Source organism: Alosa pseudoharengus, unplaced genomic scaffold, assembly GCF_046254945.1.
Source record: "Alosa pseudoharengus isolate Yale_2024_CS ecotype anadromous, Long Island Sound unplaced genomic scaffold, YU_APseudo_1.1 YU_APseudo_1.1_scf_11, whole genome shotgun sequence".
Classification (NCBI taxonomy): Eukaryota; Metazoa; Chordata; class Actinopteri; order Clupeiformes; family Clupeidae; genus Alosa; species Alosa pseudoharengus.
Window position 1 is genome coordinate 11,948,496 of NW_027468576.1, and position 19,681 is coordinate 11,968,176.

The window sequence follows — 19,681 nt, forward strand, 5'->3', positions numbered from 1 at the left end:
TAAGCCTGCCTTGTCTTGTATGTGGGCTCCAAAAACAGTTAAGGAGAAAGTATTGCTTAAGCATCCTCTTCTAGTCGATAGCACACCAATAACTTATGGGGTTACATAAGGTAACTGGTTGTTACCTGTTGATTGTTTGTTATAATGTATGATAATCAAAGGAAAATGTTGAAAACTCTTGATGCAAGCATAAAAAGCAAAACATACAGATATTCAGTATGCTGGTACTGCACCTGCTTGATAGAACCATCACATAAATGTAATTATAATTATTATTATAATTAACTTAACTTGACTGAGACTTGACTTATAGACTTAACTGGAAATAGCTACATCTAAACTACTCTGCATGTAACACCTCACTGGGAATAGCTATATCTATTTATTCTAGAGACAGAAAGATCTTAAATGTTCAATGCTAAATGCTAACCCTGATATGAAAGCATAAATAATGCTGACAAAGAACATAGTTGATGAGTGTTTATTGCTATAATTGTGTCCAAAAGTATACTGACTAACAAAAACCAGCAGATTTTTTTACAATTACACAGCCAATTTATGTGTTGGCATCTATCTCAACTTTATTACAAAATTATTGATATTTTAATTAAATGAACAAAATACGTTCAGTTACAAGAAGTTACAAGTTACAAAGACTTGAGCAAACACAATTTACATGAATCCTGAATAAATGAGAAAATATGTGTTGAATGTCACACCTTAGTACGGAGTATATTGTTCACAAAATCCTCAGAGGGGGGTCAAAAAAATTATATAATTTCACCATGGTGTAATGAACTCAATCATTCTTCTACTACTTCCATACATTTACCACAAAGATGATCATATAACTCCCTATGACAGAACAAACTGAACTTAATTTGGAGGGAAACGTTCTGTCAATCATGTCAGATCTAAACATCTACGATCCATGCGTTTCACACAGAAAGCATAATTTAAAGAAAAAACAGGAAGAAAAAGGGAAAACAAACAACCATACAAGCATCCACACACACACACACACACACACACATCCCAGTCCAGTCTCCGTCACTGTTTCTGCTGCATGGCCTCCTTGCGGGCAGCATCCTGCAGCAGCTGGGTGTCCACCTCGTCTGCGGGCAGCTGGACGTACCGCACCACCGAGCCGCGGATGAAGCAGTTCTTCACTGACAACTGGACAGAGTGAGCAAGCATGAAAATCCATCACACACAGACAGACACACCATACACACGCCATAGTTTGTATCAGCATCTCATTTTCTCTTGACGAGGTATGCTACTACACTGTCATTTCAAATTTTTGAATGTTAATGTAGAACAGATGTCAAACACAGCATAGATTTTGCATGTTGTTAAATGTAGAACAGGCCCTCCTGTCTAAGAACAAATTACAATTTTACAGAGCAGTAAGGAGCACTGACATGGTCATGAGCAGTAAAACATGTAGGCACTTTTGGTCTAAAACTTGTGAAAGGACCAAATACACGGGAGGCTTTTAAGCCAGCTCATTTATTTTAGGTGAAGCGTCAGCTCTTCTATAACAGTTTGCTCCTTACATGTTCACTCCGACACTAAACATATTGTTTGCCCAATAATAACAAATGTTGACACACGCATAAGTCCTTCTACATCGTAACGTGCTGAATCACTAGGTGCAACACCCAACCAGGTCTGTGTAGATACTAATTACTAGTGATGGCAGTCTGACACTGAAGCTTCGATACTTGCTTCAAACCATTAACTACAATTCCATTTAAACCACTGCTCCGAAGGTTGCTTTGGTACAGAAAAATCACGTGACATATGACGTCCGAAGCAGAAACTGCTTCATTCTCTGAATGAATCACCCGAGTGGTTTGCAGCGCCACAGCCTCGCTAACCAATCGTGCTGCCACTGCAACGTGCAGGGCCTCGTTTCTAGTCTGAATTATAGCGCGCTCAAAGCATAAACACTTTAGGCTAATGCACAACATTGCATTTGGTTCGAAGCCTCTACTGTGACAAGCATAGTTTGTTCGTATTGATTAATTTTTATTACAATGTAAGAGACGTGGGAAAACTTTATTCTGATCGCTCCTGATCAATCTTTATTTGTAAAAAGAATGATATCCCATTCTTATTCATGTACGCTACGTATGTGGGGGGATGGGGTGGTTAGGTGCTCCCATTCACCAGGAGAGGTCGCTGTTACTGAAGCTTCGAGTAATGAACCCATTTTCGAATCAACTGTTCAAAGTGGTTCAGTGCTTCACCAGAGCTTAATTTGCCCATCACTACTAATTACATTAACAATAGCAGCAGCTACAAAACTTGGCTCCACCGGAAATAAATGATCTGGCTTAAGAGCCTTTTGTGCATATGGTCCATTATCTGACATAAAAAGCAGAAAGATCAACAGGATCAACAACACACACTGATATAAGTATTGTGTGGACATACCAATTAGTGTCTTTTGGCAATATAATTGACAATGTCTTATTTTTAAAGTTTGCCCTATATTTTCACCAGATGGAATGAATTTCAAAGTTGATACCACAACTAGCTGCCTCTAAGAAAGATTGCAAGGAATATTGAGGCTCGAGTGAAAGAATGGTATGTGGATAATATATTGGGATTCTTAAATATGAAACTGTGAAGGAAACATGCCAAACACAAGCGTCCATAAACAGCAAACACTCTTCATGTGCTGTACAGCTCAACAACTTACCATGTGTGGATATTTCTCTGGGTCAGTAACGCTAATGTCTGTCAGCTTGATGTTCAGATACTAAATTTCAGAAAAAAGGGAAGATTCAGAGTCTGTTAATGTAAGCCACAGGAAAATGTTCTGTAAAGCTGTCTACATATTTAAGATCTGGAGTCCTACCTGGTCCACAGAGTGAAGTGTGCCACATATACTGCAAAAGATGGACATTTGTTTAAAAACATAATCAAGGGCATCAGTGGTTTTACTTGTATATTATTGTGTTTGGTGCAATTGTTTCAATTACAAGATGTGCCACTAATAGTGCACATGTCATGTACCTAACGGTTAAGTGTTTAATCACCTCAGGTCATTCTTGAGCTCCACCACGACGTCCTTGCCCACAAGGGATTTGAAGAAGGAATAGAATAGCTGTGGAGAGAGGATACTGACATGAGTGTTTCGCTGTCAGACACAGTGGTCTTTTTTAACGATGACTAACGCATGTTCACACAAGCACCCAGACATGAGCCAAACACGCTTTGGTGTACACACTACAGTCGACTGACCCTACACAAGCTAGCTGATAAAAAAAGCTAGGTGTGGATAGTGTGGATCATGATGAACACTATTCTCAGAGCGCTAAAATCAACGATAACAAATCACTGATCTCACCTGGCCTAATTGTTGCAAGTACTTTCAACTTTCATCACCTGCAATTCAACACTGCAATCCTTGATATGGATGACTTATCAATACCAAACTGTGCTTAAATGTTAGATATCTCGCTAGCCAACTAGCTAGAGAAACATGACAATGAATGAGCAGCTTCGTCGCATCAAGTGTGGTTTATAGAAAACAATCTGCTCACTGGTAAAAACAAAAACAGACTAAAGTTACATTGGTAACATTCGAATTTGCCAATAAAGCCCCTAAAAACTCAAAATGTACGTTTTACGCCTCAAACATGCTTTATCTTACCATTTTCAAACGCTGTCTCAAAGTCGCATCAGAATGAACTCACACCCGGGAATAGTGTAGTCAAGTTCTCATTGGCTAAGTGTGCTAAACGTCATCAATGTGAGACCAACATTAGTGTGCCCTCTCTTGTGCCTCATATCCATGTTTTCCGAGGTGTTGAATTGAAAAGGCATGTTTTCTATGTTTGTGAACGTAGGGAAATGACCGACTCATATACTGGCCAAACGGATACCTCATATGGTTTAATGGCAATGGGCGTTGTCACCAGCGGTTGTGGACTTTTCCTTGGATGGCATCTCAGGGGACGTATGGGGACTGTCATCATGACAGCTCTTCGGCATAAAAGTGGAAGCAGTTTTCGTAGAACTGGCCTCTTGGGTGAAGAGGTAAAGCTGACACTCGTAGTACGAAAGGACCTAAACATGGGCAAAGGCAAAGTAGCAGCTCAGTGTTCCCATGCTGCTGTGAACGCATACAAGGAGCTTCAGAAAAGAAACCCGAATCTTCTTCAGCAGTGGGAGTTTTGTGGCCAGCCTAAAGTGGTGGTCAAGGCCGACAATGAAGAGTCTCTACTTGAACTTTATCGCCAAGCCAAGGAATCAGGCCTAGTTGTCAGTTTGATCCAGGACGCAGGGAGAACCCAGACAGCCCCAGGTTCAAAAACAGTTCTTGCTGTAGGACCAGGGCCCGAAGATGTTGTAGACAAGATCACAGGACATTTAAAATTATATTGAATGTATTGTGCGTGTCCAGGATTCACACCTGTTCGACTTAACGTCATACCTTTAAATGCAATAAAGTGTTATTTTGTCAGCGGTTAAATGGTTATTTTTTCCGTGTATCCACCGTCGTTATAAGATGGGAAGTAAAGCGAACATCTCTCTGCGACCTGTAGGCCTTCTTCGTTTCATAAATCGAAATGCTATGACCATTATATTCCAGCAGATGGCGACATTTAACAGTCTTCGATCAAATGTAAATATGCACACAAACCTTTTTGGAAGTATGCAATCCTTTCCCCAGTTTATATTTTTGGTTTAATCCTTTAAGAGGCATTATCACTGACAGGAGGTGTTTACAAAATGCAACGTGTTCAAAGGTTACTTGTAGTGTAGCACCCATTAGAATGCCAACCTTCAGTGATGGAGCATTGCCATAGGGATGGAAAACCACCACACTACCATCCTGAAGGTACACACGGTATGAACACTGAAAATAGAACATATTTACATGGCATTGCACATGTAATAGTAGTCAATGGATGACTACGTTAGATAAAACACTTCAACATTTCCCTGACAACTCAAGTTATCATTAAATAAGGCAACTTAAGACAGCCTAGTAGTAGACCTTGGACTTCACATTCACTGACATCTGCCGCAACCATGCTAGAGACTCACTGATATGAGTTTGAAAAGATAACCACACTAAACAGCATGTAGCCTCCCTTCAGCCAAAGGCTCTTTATTTTGGACTATTTGTGTTGTTTCAGGTATGGACACACGAGGGTGATGATGAACATGCTAAACCCACAGGGGCCTTATCCAGTGCTACAGCCAGGTGTTTGGGGCTTTTCCTTTGGAACCCAACAAAAGAACAACATGGAAGAACACACATATTTGATGCATAGAAACTGCAACCAAATGGAAAAAAAAAAATATTACAATGTACATAGGGTTTCAAAAACATTTTTAAACCCAGTGCTCTACTGCTGAAAAGAACATTATTTTCAAACAGAACACAGCATTCAAAATAAGACTATACACAAACTGTACATAACTTTTACAAGCTCTCTCTCTCATTTACTCATTCATTCATTCATTCACTCACTCACTCACTCACTCAAGCGCAGGTATTTATACTGACCAGGTAAGAGGAGAGGTCTGCTAATTAAAGTCTCCATGGATACAGTCCCTGTACAACACAGGACAAAAGTTCACAAAACCATTGGATTTTTTTTACATAACATTCCGTTTGCGACCTGCAGACCGTATTCAGAACCGAGTCAGCTGATGCGGTGTTGACCTCTTACGTTTGAGCTCATTGTCTATTCCATCTGGGGTGTGGTCTCTCTCTGGTCTCACTCCACCTCGGCCACCTCGGCCACGTGCGCCACCTCCACCTCCATGGTCTGGATGACGTCAGGGGAGTCGTCCATCTTGGTGCCGGCCTGCTGGGCCAGCACGTAGTTCACCACCTGCATGATGCTCCTGTCTGAGAGCGTCGCCACGCCGGCCGCCGCCGCTCCCGCCTCCACGGCCTGCACGGCCTCCATGGCCTCCACCGTCTCCTCGGTGATGAGCACCGTCTCGATCTCCTCGGTGCCCGCGGCGGGCTGCGCGGGCCGAAGTTCGGGGGGCAGCTCGGGGGCCAGCAGGCTGACGGCGTGCTCCACCTGCGTGCCCTGGTTGTGGAACTGCAGCGTGTCCTTCTCCAGCATGATCTTGCCGGGCAGGTAGTCGCCGTGCAGCTTGGTCATGTGCTTGCGGAGGGTGCGCGCGTCGATGTGCGCCTCCTGGCACACAGGGCACACGTAGGGACGCTCGCCCGTGTGCGTGCGCACGTGCCTCTTCAGAGAGCGAGCGTCGGCCCACGCTACACCACATGTCAGACACTCGAATGGTTTCACTCCTGGGCAAGAAAGGCAAGCAGAGCTGAATTAGCAACTACACATGGATACATTCATTAGAGACCACCTCTGGAGAAAAATCAACCTTTTAACCTTGGTAACATGTCCGTATGGTGTCTGCTACATTTTACAAGATCATGTGTGAAATAACCAGTCAATGTCATAGCCGAGGAGTTTTGCTTTGGATCTACGTTTCAATCAATCGTTTCAACCACTCGTCAATCGTTTCAATCCATCGTTTCAATCGCAGTCAAAGTGGGACGATTCTGGCATCAGTCCATGAGTGAAACATAAGGGTAAAAGAGCCAATCCTTAGTGCTTGGGAGTGGGACAATTCATCACGACACAAAGAACCTGCTAGATGAACAGTGTGCAGAGAGTGGGTGAGGACAGATATCAGGGAGAAGGAGTGAAGTTCTGTTTAAGCCTTTTAAGGCCATGAGGGGATTTTTAATGAAAACAATCTCTGAATGTACACTTTGGGTACCTAGATAACGCACGATAGGAATGTGATGTGTTTGTTTGTTTGTTACTGTATTATCTGTAACAATGTTTTGAAGACTCCCATGTGCATGTATGTGCGTGTGTGTGTACTACTAACCTTGGTGGTTGTTCATGTGTCGGCGGTACTCTCGGAGCTGAGTGAACTTGCGTCCACAGTGCTCACACTCCCTCTCCAGGTTCTGCTTCACGCGGCCCTTCTTGCCGTGCGTGGCTTTCTTCACATGCCGACGGAACAGGGCCTTCTCGTAGAACTCCTTCCCACACACGTTGCACCTGAGGAGGAAGCACAGGTACATCTAACACTAATCGGTAAAACATCACAAGGCGTTCACAGGGGGAGACCTGTAAAAACCGAGGGATAAATGAACCTCTCTTTCACAAGGTCTAAAGCCCTGACCGGAGCAGTTGCCACCCAGAAATGGTTTAGTTTCCAGGCGTTACTGCACAGTTATGTGGCTCTGGCCATTAGCAATGAACTACTGTCAAAGAGAAAACTGAGAAAAGAAAGACAAAGACTTTTCCCTTAAACTGTATAAGCTCATAACCAGTCAATTATAATCTTCCATCAAGTTCACATAAAAATTGCACAACCAAGGATTATTTTGGATGTTGCATCATTCAAAAAACCAATGCAAATTTTTAATCAGTACTCCTCTCTCTCTTTCACACACTCACACAACACACACACACACACACACACACACACACACACACACACACACACACACACACACACACACACACACACACACACACACACACACACACACACACACACACACACACACACACAACTTTGTTTTGCTTACATGTACAAGACCTTTAAAGCTCTTACAGAGACACAATCACATCAGTGCCTGGACTATGAGGAGATGAGCAAAGCAAAACAGACAGTCACCCGTAAGTGGGGCTGCTCGATTATGGCAAAAACACATAATCAGGATTATTTCTTTCCATTTTGAGATCATGATTATTTTACAGGATTACTCAATGATTTTGGAAACAATGATTTTGGAACAAAAACAAAACCCAGCAAAGATTTATTTCAAACTCAAGGCATTGTTGCAAAATATAATCGATGATTAATTAATCAAATTGATTAGTCGCACAGCCCTTCCAGAGGAGAATAACCTGTGAAGACACAGCACACTCTCCTGTACAGTTGGTCGCGGTATACTACAAAAAGTAGCAATCGGCCAAGAAACAGAAGAAGAAGAAGACGTAGCTCACCTGTAGGGCTCTGCAACCGTGTGGGACTTGACGTGGGAGTACCAGTCCTTTTTCCAGCTGTAGCATTTCCCACACACCTGACACTGGAAGGGCTTGAGGCCCAGGTGCTTGTTCATGTGCTGCTGCAGGTCTTTGGCTTCATAGAAACTCTTATCACAGCTAGACAGAGACAATCAAATACAGATAAAGAAACCATGCGTATCTGCTGTCCAGCAGTGCACCAAAGAGAGGGAATGTCAGTGTGTGTGTGTGTGTGTGAGAGAGAGATTGAGTGAGTGGGCGATTGAAAAGGACTATGTGTGTGCAATTTTTAAATTGAGATATTTTTAGAATTGTTTGTGTTCCATTGTGTTAATAGAAAGTAGTCTACTTCATTAATAAATTATATTCAGGTTATCACTGACTTTCGCTTTTCCAACATATGAATGGTCACGGTAACTAAACTCAAGAGAGAGTGACAAAATGAGAAAAGGTGAGCATGCATGTGCGTGAGAGAGAACTAAAGAAAAAGAAAATTAAAAGTGTTCTCACTGTGAGCACTGGAAGGCTCGGACCTCCGGTCTGGGCTGGTGTCTTTTCAGGTGCTTACTTAAGCCTGACGCCCTGTGGAACGACCTCCCACAAGTTGTGCATAAATATTTGGACTCCCCTGTGAGGGAAGATATCATTTCAGTCATTTATCTTTTTTTTGTACTTTATTACAATGACTCTACAAAGAGGAGGAAACTATCTTTTGGGCGTTTCACCCTTTTTTGAACAGAAAAGCTCAAATGTGGTACAACATCTTTCTGACAAATAGAGACTCATGAGAACCATTCAAATATTATCATCTTCAGTCATCATGCATTGACTATTAGTCAACAACATGTTGCACCACTTCTGATCTCTTTCTATTCAAAGACGGATGAACCACATTAGCCAAACTGTTTCCTTGTCATGCGGACAGACCTGTGTGTATGCTGGTGTGCTCCTCCAGGCTGCGCTTGCTGACGAAGGACTTGTTGCAGATGCCACAATGGAACTGCTTGGCGGCGTCGTGCAGCGCGCGGTGCATCTTCAGGCTGTGCTTGTGGGCGAAGGTCTTGCCGCAGACGCGGCAGGCGTGCGGCCGGACGCCCGTGTGGTTGAGCATGTGGATGCGCAGAGAGTACAGCTTGGGCAGCGTCTTGCCGCAGATGTCGCACACGAACTCCCGCTTGGTGCGAGGCTTGACCTTGCCCTCTCCTTCGCCCCCCTCGTCGCCCACGGGGGCGTCGTCCGCCGACGGCCGGGGCAGCGTGGCCCGCTGGGTCTTCTGGTGCTTGTGCCGGGCCATGTGGGCTCGTAGGGACGCCGCGTACTGGAAGTCTTTATTGCACAGCTGTGTAGGGGGAGGGAGGTAATAAGTCATAGGAGGAAAACTGCAGCAGTGTACACAGTGTCATATAAAGGGGCGTAACAAAGTGTTGAGACACAATATTATACTTTAATACTGTATTGGTTACTTCAATCAAAACACAGAGGTGCGCACTCAACAAAACAAAAATTAAAACACAAAGGAAAGAGGAATACATTAGGCGAGTAAGACTGGTATTCTTTTTATGTTACGTTACTAATGAGGAACTGTCTAAAAAGAATACATTAGGCGGGAAAGACTGGTATTCTTTTTACGTTACATTATTAATGCGAAAGAGATTTTATGCTGGTGTGTACTTTATACTATGACATCTTTCCAAGAATAATGATTAAATGCACTACTCACTAAGAGGCAGTAAGACTGCATCAGGACATAAACAAACACACACACACACAGACACACACAGACACACACAGACACACACAGACACAGAGGATACCTACCCCACACTTGAATCCGCGGGACTTCTCATGCTTGAGCGTGTGCATGATGAGTGAGTAGCGCCGCTCGAACACCATGCCACACTCGCCGCACGTGTGCTCTCCGTCCACCGCGCTGTCCAGCTCCGCTTCAGCCTCCGGCTTCTCCGCCACGCCTTCCATCACCTCCTCGCCACCTGGCCCAGCCTCCTCCGCTGTCGACGTTGGCGCCACCGCCGCCACGTCTTGGCTCTCGGTCTGCTCCACCCCCTCTGATACAGGCCCCGCCACAGAGGCAGCCGCCGCTGCAGTCTCCTCAGAGTCGCTCTTCTTGGGGGTCTGGGCCCCACGGGGTCCTCTCCTCACTGCCCGCGGAGTTGCCTGAACGGAAATACAACAAAAACTTTGATTGATTGATGACACCCATTGAATAATTCACAGCACTGACACAATGGGAGTGCTTATTCGCAAGCAAAATATACATTTTTATCTTATCAATGAGTGTTCTATTTTTGCTGTTCCATTTCTGAAAATTATGAAAATATATTTCTGCACATCAGGCACATTTCAAAATAATTAAGACAGCAACAACCCAATTATAACGATTTGCACTTGAAATGCTATATCTATAAAATATAATATAATAAATCTATATTTAGATAGCACTTGCATCAGCCTGTACCCATTATGGAATGAATGAGTAAATGTGTAGTGACCTTCAAAGTGTTGGAACGTTGAGTTCCTGGAGCCTTCTTCTCCTCCTCTTGCTCCTCCTGCTCGAGGCCCATGTGGAGGCGCACGTAGCCCCCCTTGCCCATGGACCGCTGTCGCAGGCGCCTCCTGTTTGGGTCATCTGAGCCACTCTCTTGCTCCTCCTTCTGCGCCTCCTCCAGCGCTGCAGGGCTTGGCTCTGGAGTCACCACCTCCTCCTCAGGCTCCACCACGGGGACCGGCTCCTGTTTGGCTTTGGCTGGGCGTCCTCGCTTCCGCTTCGGGGGAGGAGGTGCCGGGTCAGGCTGAGCAGGAATCTCTTGAGTGGAAGGAGGAGGGTCCTCCTTCTCTGAAGGGGGCACTGCAGCAGTCATCTGGACCACCGCGGGGGAGGCCACTTTCCCTGCGTCCACACTGATGAGGAAAGGGCCAGTCTCCATGCCCTCAGGCAAAGCTGAGGCATCGCCCTGTGCCCCATTTTCCACTTTCCAGCAGGCCTGAACCACAGCCAGGGACTCGCCTGATCCCGCTTGCCCGCTGTGAGTGATGACAGTCATGGTCTCGCCAGCACCACCATCCGCGCTGGGGGCCATCAGAGTCAAGGACTCTCCAGCCCCGACCTGCCCAGCTTGTGCGAGCAGCGCAAGGGACTCCCCCGCTTCAGTCATCCCTGGATGGGCAATCACAGCCAGGGGCTGTCCAGCTTCACCATCCCCAGTGTGAGTGACCACAGCCTGGCCATCGCTCTGCATGGTAACCATGTAGGTCCCCGGCTGGTCGATGGCAGTCTGCTGGGGCATGGTCTGCGTCGACACCACCGTGTGAATGTCACCCCTCTGGTACACGGTGAGCTTCTGTTCCTCCACCTTCCGATGCACCGACTCGCAGATCTCCAGAACCTCGGACATGAGTAGGTGACGGGCCAGCGTGGCCACCTCAGCCATCACGCAGAAGTTAAATGTTAGGTTGGACGTGTAGGCAAAGTCCAGCAGAGGCAAGATGCTGGCCTTGCTGAAACCTACAATAGAAAGGCAAACACCCCAATGAACAGCGAGGAATGAGCTCTGGGTCAGATCCCCTTCATCTTATACTCATATTCAGGTCTTTTCTAGCAAGACTTCAAATTAATCTGCACCTTTTGAATTGGCTATACTCCAAGTGGTGGTGCGAAGCCTGCACACAGAAAGCAATTCCCAAAAGCTGAAGCTCGCACTAAAAAGGAGAAAAAGGGCCGGAGAGGCCGAGTAATCCACTCAGGATTTTTTTAATGTCTTAAACTACTTGCTGTTATTTACAATGTTGTGGAAATGCTTCGGTTGACCCCCATCCTCAGTTCAAAAGACATTTTAAAAGTGGATTAATCTGCCTCTTTGGTATTTTTTGCCTTTTACGTGTGACACACAGTGTTGGCAACTAGACTTTCAGCCTTGGTGTAAGTCTGCATGTTCTGCGGATGTCAAGCAGTTGGGCCATATATCTGAACATAACCGGACATTTGGAACTCCATACTTAGCTGGCTCTTACACTACTCTTACACATCCCTCTTAGTATTTCCAACGGACATTATGTAAATAAGCTAATGTCTAAAAGTGTCGTTCACACATAATGTCCGCATGTTGGCATCATATCTGAATCACCCGAAGGGTCGGACCTCCGTTTGATAAAGACCTGCACATACTGTGGAGGATGTGTCTGAAAGCAGCTATAGTGGCTAAGGAGCCTAGCTAGCATGCAGTAGCCAGAAATTCAATTCCTGGCTTCCACCGTTGCGCCCTTGAGCAAGGCACTCAACGTCCGAACTGCCCTTGTGATATAATTGACATGTGTAAATTGCTCTGGATAAAAAGAGTCTGCTAAATGAATACATGTAAATATAAATGCTGGCTATGCTTTTATATTCCCTCCCAAACGTACCAGAGAGGTCCACAACTGCCTCATGGCTGGCCGCCGCCCCCTTCTCAATGAACAGCTCATAAAAGTAGTCACTGCAAGCAGCCAGCACAGCCTTGTGGGCGCGAAACTCCTCTCCCTCGATCAGCAGGGTGATGTCACAGAACTGGTTATTGAGCCGCTGCTGGTTTAATTTGTCCAACATGGACTGTCCATGTTTGGTCAAAAACTGTTTTACCACACCCTTGGAGTCCACCTGCCCAGACACAAAGAAAAAGGGAGAAGTCGTTAATACAGTGTGCACAAATTTGGAGAGTCACACACTTGTGTTTCTTCTATGTACAATTTTGCTGCTACTGCTTCATTGCATTTCAGTGGCACAAAATAGTGGATGAGTGCTGCAGGGCAGTAGGCGAGTGGGGCACACCACCAACAACAGTGTAGTACAGTAGCTGCTCCTACTGCCTCTCCTGCCTGCTGGCCAGCACTCACATTAAAGTTTAACAGGAATACTAATCAGAGGTTTACGGACCAGTCCGGGGTGAGTTACCAAGACCCTCCATTTCAAGTGCCAACGTTTTTATATGTAAGTGTCAAAGAAAAATGTATGTCAACAATATCGCAAAAACTACCGACACAGTGTAGCACAGGGAAGGACAACCCATTCATTTTTGGTGCAGATACTCATGGGGCACCTCAAAGTATACCTCAAATGTATTTACACGCAATGACAGTGGATTGGCCTGCCCCTGTTGATAAAAATATAGAGCTAGTTATGATCGGTCACTTACAAATACCAGTTCGTGCTTGTCAACTCCTCGAGGATTCCTCGATTTGGACTGGGTGGGCGTGACAAAGTCCAGATCGTCCATCTCTTCCTCATCTTCACCTTCCTCTTCATCGCTAACGTCAACAGCGACAGCTCTGCGTCTTCCTGGCCGCCCACCAAACCCCTGAACGATGCCGTCCTCGGTGGAAGCTCGGCCGCGGTCCTGCCTACTTTGACACTGACTACATTCTCTAATGTAATCCTTGACTTGCTTTAGGATACCTGTGAAAATTACAATTAACTGTTAACTTCACGCTAGCAAAGCCAAACTGATGTAATGCATACGCAACATAATGTCTGTCAAGTTCATGAGAGGCTATGTTCCTGCCTAGTGAGCTAGCTCAGATGTCAAATTTGGATGTGACCGAACTATTCACTCACTATATTGTGTAAAGTAAGTCCATTTCGCCTCCGACTGAAAGCTTACAGGTGTGGCTTTGTCAAATTAGTGTAGTACTTCATGATGATGAGTTTAGAAAATAGCGTTCGTCTATCTGTCACATTGCTGATAATACATGGAGGTTACCATTGAGGTGAATGAGGTTACCTGTCAATGTACTAGGACGGCTAACGTTAATGTAAATTGGCTAAGGCTAGCTATTTAGCTAGCTGTTAGTGGTAAATGGGTAAGGTCATAATGTTAGCTGAACGTCTAAAACTGTTATTGCATAGGACATTGCCTGTGGACTTTTTCTTACCCCTCCACCAGTATTTTTGAGAGATGGTTTCCCAAGTTTGATGTTGGTTGAGGTGTTCTCCTCCGGCAGTGATGTGTGCTTCATCGATAAGTTCCTTCCTTCGTCCGGCCTGTAAGACAACTTCCAGCTCGGTGAATTCATGTTGGCCTTTCTGCCGACGCTGGTAGTACAGAATTCCGTTCCGCACGACATAACAAGCCGCTGCCTTGCGTATCTTTCTTTTGGTATTACCATGCGTTCCGGGTGCGTATGGCTCCCGCTCGTCGGTCAGATACCGCCGGATGGCTAAGTAGCTCTCCTCGCACGACATATCACGCTCTAATAGCGCTTACACCGCAAAAACCTAAGCCGAAGGGAGAAGCCTCCTCGAACTTAAAATATGACCAGATATTTTTTCAGCCTTTATCAGTTTCCATAAAGCACCTTTAAAGCGACTCAAATAGTATTATTATTATTGTTTTCCAAGTGGGAACTGCAGTTCTTGACCGTGTGGGGTGGACTTTCATGAACAGACAAAATGGCTGCTGCACAACCGGATATTGCGTTAAAAATGGTGGACGTCGACTCCGGACGAGAGTGTAAGCCATGATGTAAACATTTCTAAATCTGTGTTTTTCGCCGGATATCACACACGTTGGTGGCAGTTATCTTAACGTACTTATGCATGCATGTTTAAATTATTGAAACGCTTTCTTTACAAAGGTCTTCGTTTTTTTCCTTCGAATTTGGGAGTCAATATTTCATAACGAGCTAAGAGGCTAACGTTAGCATGGATGACACATGAACTTCATATCATTCCAGCTCATTGGGCTAAATGAGTAACGTCAGAGCCCGTTTATTAGACATTTTCTGGTAACGCTACATCATGTGGGCCAAACAAACACTGATATAGGGGCTATATTCCAATTCGCATACTTCCTACTCACAATACCTGATGAGTGCACTCACTAGGTTTTCTAAGTACAGAAATATGCGAATTTGAACACAATCAGGGGTCATGAATGCCCTCGTATTCAGGGAGACAAATATCGGACTTGGAAAACGTATTCAAGTTAAGACAGTGATGGAGGCTGTAGGCTAGTTTACTGGCTAATAGAACAAACACGCAATTTCCAAACGTCCAAATATTAAGCACACACTTTATCAGGGCTTTAATACTTGAACCATGACCTTATTCCTCCATTTCTCCCATGTCAGTGGAATTTAAAATATGAAACATTGGCACTCAAGCTGAGAACACATCATTGGTGTAGTCCAACTCAGCAATTTCAGAAGTCGCAAGTAAAATATAAGTCATTATTAATCACAACACATTGATTCCTTCATCCAGCCTTTATTTAATTTGCCTGAAAACATGAGGATAGCCCTCTGAAGTATGTGAAACCATAAACAACAAAAACAGTAAGCCTGGTCCCTTGTGTTTGCTTTGAAAATCTGCCTTTCATTTGAATGCCCCAAGGTGGTACTGTGAATGGCCTTGAGGGTAAACACCAATGACTGTTTTGCAGTAGTGATGTTGTGGAAGGTGTGGTCATCTATGGCATGGCAAACCTGTGGATAGAAGAATACAATTAACCCTCGTCATACACAATCAAATAGAAACCAAGTTCAATTCTCGCTCAGACATCCAAGGAAGGTACTTGGGGCCATCTTTGGTCATAAGACCTCTGGGGGAAACTACGAATGGCAGGAATAAACGTCATCACAGCGTGGCTAACTAGATGACCCTTCAAATTCCAAACACACACCTCACAAGTGTTGGAATCCAATGTCCAGTAATCCCATCTGGTTGCCATGTAGATTGACGGAACATCATGGCACATCTTTTCATGTGGCACTTCTATGTAGTGAAAGAAGCCTCAACTCTGGAGAAAAAGGAGAAAAACATTATTAATCTTCCCCCAGAGAAGTTTCATAGCTCAACATAGACACTTCGCTCAGACATCCAAGGAAGGTACTTGGGGCCATCTTTGGTTTTACAACCTCTGGTGGAAACTACGAATGGCAGGAATAAACATCATCACAGCGAGGCTAGCTACAACTCACTCAACAGCCCATTTCAGTCCTCACCTGATGTTTAAGACCAAATAGTGGTAATGGGCTCCTTTATAGCAGTCATCACTCCCAGTGGTTTTGAGAGACAAAACTGCCACATAGATCGATTAGATACACAACCCAAAATCCTGTAAAAAGTGGAGAGGATTTTTGTCTTTGAAAAACTTCAAATGCATTTAAAAATTTACTTCATACTAGACAGGCATGCAATCATCTCGCTCAGACATCCAAGGAAGGTACTTGAGGCCATCTTTGGTCGTAAGACCTCTGGTGGAAACTACGAATGGCAGGAATAAACGTCATCACAGCAAGATGAAAGACCAATGTCAAAACCAGGGTCAGATAGACACTCACATGAATCCATATTCTAAAACAGATCTTCTTGAAACTGCAGACCCAGAACGGTCATCGTCCACCTAAGAAATCAAAAGAGTATGGCAAAAATTAACACATTTAAAATGTACAGAACAAAATCAAAATTAGGTCTAAACTTCGCTCAGACATCCAAGGAAGGTACTTAGGGCCATCTTTGGTTTTACAACCTCTGGTAGAAACTACGAATGGCAGGAATAAACGTCATCACAGCGTAATTAAAAACAAGATTTACCATCTTGAGTTGACAAGAGTTTACTCACCTCAAACCACTTTTGTATCCTCACACTGTAGATCCAAGACATCCTGAACCATCATCTAAAGAGAAACACAGAGAAGCAGGGAAATCACTGAAAGCATAATCATTCTTACGGCAGTAACAATTTCATTATAAGTTTCGCTCAGACATCCAAGGAAGGTACTTAGGGCCATCTTTGGTTTTACAACCTCTGGTAGAAACTACGAATGGCAGGAATAAACGTCATCACAGCGTAATTAAAAACAAGATTTACCATCTTGAGTTGACAAGAGTTTACTCACCTCAAACCACTTTTGTATCCTCACACTGTAGATCCAAGACATCCTGAACCATCATCTAAAGAGAAACACAGAGAAGCAGGGAAATCACTGAAAGCATAATCATTCTTACGGCAGTAACAATTTCATTATAAGTTTCGCTCAGACATCCAAGGAAGGTACTTAGGGCCATCTTTGGTTTTACAACCTCTGGTAGAAACTACGAATGGCAGGAATAAACGTCATCACAGCGATGTCCCATATAAGCCAAGAAAACTGGCCAATTGACTCACCACTGTCTCCATTATTTTTGCTGCCAGTATGTAAACCAGGGCCACCCAGTCACCAATGATTACAGGGAGTATTCAAGTACAACCTGAATGATGAGAGAAGACATTTAAAAACATTTCCATAGTAATCTTGTATAATTCACCATCAATTCTCGCTCAGACATCCAAGGAAGGTACTTGTGGCCATCTTTGGTTTTTACAACCTCTGGTGGAAACTACGAATGGCAGGAATAAACTTCATCACAGCGAGGCTAGCTACAACTCACTCAACAGCCCATTTCAGTCCTCACCTGATGTTTAAGACCAAATAGTGGTAATGGGCTCCTTTATAGCAGTCATCACTCCCAGTGGTTTTGCGAGACAAAACTGCCACATAGATCGATTAGATACACAACCCAAAATCCTGTAAAAAGTGGAGAGGATTTTTGTCTTTGAAAAACTTCAAATGCATTTAAAAATTTACTTCATACTAGACAGGCATGCAATCATCTCGCTCAGACATCCAAGGAAGGTACTTGGGGCCATCTTTGGTCGTAAGACCTCTGGTGGAAACTACGAATGGCAGGAATAAACGTCATCACAGCGAGATGAAAGACCAATGTCAAAACCAGGGTCAGATAGACACTCACATGAATCCATATTCTAAAACAGATCTTCTTGAAACTGCAGACCCAGAACGGTCATCATCCACCTAAGAAATCAAAAGAGCACGGCAACAATTAACACATTTAAAATTTACAGAGCAAAAACAAAATTAAGTCTAAACTTCGCTCAGACATCCAAGGAAGGTACTTGGGCCATCTTTGGTTTTACAACCTCTGGTGGAAACTACGAATGGCAGGAATAAATGTCATCACAGCGTAATTAAAAACAAGTTTTACCATCTTGAGTTGACGGTCACCGAGAGCTCACCTCAAACCACTTTTGTATCCTCACACTGTAGATCCAAGACATCCTGGACCATCATCTAATGAGAAACACAGAGAAGCAGGGAAATCACTGAAAGCATAATCATTCTTACGGCAGTAACAATTTCATTATAAGTTTCGCTCAGACATCCAAGGAAGGTACTTGGGCCATCTTTGGTCTTACGACCTCTGGTGGAAACTACGAATGGCAGGAATAAACGTCATCACAGCGATGTCCCATACAAGCCAAGAAAACAGGCCAATTTACTCACCACTGTCTCCATTATTTTTGCTGTCAGTATGTAAATCAGGGCCACCCAGTCACCAATGATTACAGGGAGTATTCAAGTATAACCTGAATGATGAGAGAAGACATTTAAAAACATTTCCATAGTAATCCTGTATAATTCACCATCAATTCTCGCTCAGACATCCAAGGAAGGTACTTGGGCCATCTTTGGTTTTACAACCTCTGGTGGAAACTACGAATGGCAGGAATAAACGTCATCACAGCGAGTAATACTAGAAGTTTATGTCACTCTGAAACCGATCTTCTCACCTGAATCAGCCATGACCCCCTTTGAAAATCGCAGTATCAAGCGAGAATTCCAGAACATTCTAACGTCCAATCGCAAACATCTAAGAGAAGAAGAAGAAAGAATAAAAAAGAGTTTAAGTTATATCACTGAGGGAACAGGCTCACTGTAAACCAGGATACATGCGATGTTCAAATCTGTGCACATAATTGTCGCATCATACTAATTATCCTACACTGCAAGTGTACTCCCTTCATTTAAGTACCGTTACCACCATCAAATCACAAAGTAGTAACTCAGTAAAAATATCTGGACTTCTAACACGTGTAGGCTCACACGAGGGTAAAGAAAGAGACAGATAATAATCTTGGTAGCGTTAGATATCTTTGCCTACTCACTACCACTTATCATATATATTAACATATTCAATCTGCTTATAAAGAAAGTACAAGTGGATTGATTACTCTGGAGAAAAGCCAACTAAGTTTGCTAACGTTAGCTAGCAATCGTTAACGTTACTCAGATCTTAACTGTTACGCTAACTGAACAACTCTCCGAACACTATGCTTTCAACGTTGCCTTTCTTTCAACGTGTGATACAAGTGTTTTCTTGAGCTTTTAATAGAACACATAATTAACATGGTAATATTGTAACTTAATTAGGTTAATGCTACTTATCAATACTCACCGACCTGCATACAGACGTTCACAGTCTAGCGAATCATGAATGCAAAAAGACCTAACACACGTGTGCAGCGCGGCTAGTCTAGTAAGGATTCTGACGTAGAATATATGCGACGGAAGTCAAGGAACAGTTAGTTTTCAAATTTAAAACGTTACTTCAAAAGTATAATAATAACAGAGAATGTCTAATAAGGGCTCTGATAATAATATCACGCCCCTTTCCACCATTTCGTTCACACTGCTGTCTCGTAAGAAATGTATATGTTGAGCCTTTAGTTCGTTTAAATGCGAGGATAAATACTACCCTGGATGGACGCGAAGGGGCACTGTTGCTTCACCAATAACAG

The 19,681-nt window shown here is 43.8% G+C and overlaps 3 protein-coding genes, 1 long non-coding RNA gene and 7 other non-coding genes across 12 annotated transcripts; 1 reads left to right on the top strand and 10 right to left on the bottom strand.

The window, feature by feature from the left end:
• Nucleotides 1–465: 465 nt before the first annotated feature.
• Nucleotides 466–3,737, bottom strand: smx5. The gene is made up of 5 exons (XM_076278020.1): nt 3,668–3,737; nt 3,051–3,118; nt 2,870–2,900; nt 2,711–2,770; nt 466–1,176 (listed from the first exon to the last, which is right to left on the bottom strand). The coding sequence occupies exons 1-5, from the start codon at nt 3,668–3,670 to the stop codon at nt 1,051–1,053; spliced, it is 288 nt and encodes a 95-aa protein (XP_076134135.1). The 5' UTR covers nt 3,671–3,737; the 3' UTR covers nt 466–1,050.
• Nucleotides 3,738–3,772: 35 nt separating this feature from the next.
• Nucleotides 3,773–4,477, top strand: LOC143116720 (peptidyl-tRNA hydrolase 2, mitochondrial-like). The gene has a single exon (XM_076278019.1). The coding sequence runs from the start codon at nt 3,868–3,870 to the stop codon at nt 4,399–4,401; it is 534 nt and encodes a 177-aa protein (XP_076134134.1). The 5' UTR covers nt 3,773–3,867; the 3' UTR covers nt 4,402–4,477.
• A 629-nt stretch (nt 4,478–5,106) lies between these two features.
• On the bottom strand, nt 5,107–14,485 carry zbtb11 (zinc finger and BTB domain containing 11). Its single transcript, XM_076278021.1, has 10 exons — nt 13,974–14,485; nt 13,238–13,497; nt 12,471–12,702; nt 10,562–11,574; nt 9,870–10,226; nt 8,979–9,390; nt 8,562–8,679; nt 8,031–8,189; nt 6,898–7,073; nt 5,107–6,298 (listed from the first exon to the last, which is right to left on the bottom strand). The coding sequence occupies exons 1-10, from the start codon at nt 14,281–14,283 to the stop codon at nt 5,748–5,750; spliced, it is 3,588 nt and encodes a 1,195-aa protein (XP_076134136.1). The 5' UTR covers nt 14,284–14,485; the 3' UTR covers nt 5,107–5,747.
• An 805-nt stretch (nt 14,486–15,290) lies between these two features.
• LOC143116723 (uncharacterized) lies at nt 15,291–19,412 on the bottom strand. Of its 2 annotated transcripts, none has more exons than XR_012985906.1 (13): nt 19,339–19,412; nt 18,674–18,753; nt 18,387–18,469; nt 18,119–18,173; nt 17,836–17,897; nt 17,497–17,609; nt 17,210–17,292; nt 16,941–16,995; nt 16,664–16,718; nt 16,383–16,444; nt 16,044–16,156; nt 15,722–15,838; nt 15,291–15,524 (listed from the first exon to the last, which is right to left on the bottom strand). It is a non-coding gene; the product is annotated as an uncharacterized LOC143116723 (long non-coding RNA). The 2 variants fall into 2 exon arrangements; XR_012985907.1 differs by having other exon boundaries at nt 19,343–19,411.
• On the bottom strand, nt 15,907–16,002 carry LOC143117598 (small nucleolar RNA SNORD14). Its single transcript, XR_012986045.1, has one exon. It is a non-coding gene; the product is annotated as a small nucleolar RNA SNORD14 (small nucleolar RNA).
• Nucleotides 16,244–16,339, bottom strand: LOC143117601 (small nucleolar RNA SNORD14). Its single transcript, XR_012986048.1, has one exon. It is a non-coding gene; the product is annotated as a small nucleolar RNA SNORD14 (small nucleolar RNA).
• LOC143117532 (small nucleolar RNA SNORD14) lies at nt 17,075–17,170 on the bottom strand. The gene has a single exon (XR_012985984.1). It is a non-coding gene; the product is annotated as a small nucleolar RNA SNORD14 (small nucleolar RNA).
• On the bottom strand, nt 17,359–17,455 carry LOC143117599 (small nucleolar RNA SNORD14). Its single transcript, XR_012986046.1, has one exon. It is a non-coding gene; the product is annotated as a small nucleolar RNA SNORD14 (small nucleolar RNA).
• On the bottom strand, nt 17,697–17,792 carry LOC143117600 (small nucleolar RNA SNORD14). The gene has a single exon (XR_012986047.1). It is a non-coding gene; the product is annotated as a small nucleolar RNA SNORD14 (small nucleolar RNA).
• LOC143117533 (small nucleolar RNA SNORD14) lies at nt 18,253–18,347 on the bottom strand. The gene has a single exon (XR_012985985.1). It is a non-coding gene; the product is annotated as a small nucleolar RNA SNORD14 (small nucleolar RNA).
• On the bottom strand, nt 18,536–18,630 carry LOC143117534 (small nucleolar RNA SNORD14). Its single transcript, XR_012985986.1, has one exon. It is a non-coding gene; the product is annotated as a small nucleolar RNA SNORD14 (small nucleolar RNA).
• Nucleotides 19,413–19,681: the final 269 nt, after the last annotated feature.

Excerpts from the sequence above, each read along its gene's own strand:
- smx5 (XM_076278020.1), bottom strand. Across the intron at positions 2,901-3,050 it reads GAGCTCAAGAATGACCTGAG|TATATGTGGCACACTTCACT; the intron begins GTGATTAAACAC and ends CATCTTTTGCAG. Across the intron at positions 1,177-2,710 it reads CAGAGAAATATCCACACATG|TTGTCAGTGAAGAACTGCTT; the intron begins GTAAGTTGTTGA and ends CACTCTGTCCAG.
- LOC143116720 (XM_076278019.1), top strand. The coding sequence starts at position 3,868 with ATGACCGACTCATATACTGGCCAAACGGATACCTCATATGGTTTAATG.
- zbtb11 (XM_076278021.1), bottom strand. The coding sequence starts at position 14,283 with ATGTCGTGCGAGGAGAGCTACTTAGCCATCCGGCGGTATCTGACCGAC. Across the intron at positions 9,391-9,869 it reads CCCGCGGATTCAAGTGTGGG|CTGTGCAATAAAGACTTCCA; the intron begins GTAGGTATCCTC and ends CCCCCTACACAG. Across the intron at positions 8,190-8,561 it reads CGAGCCTTCCAGTGCTCACA|CTGTGATAAGAGTTTCTATG; the intron begins GTGAGAACACTT and ends GTCTCTGTCTAG.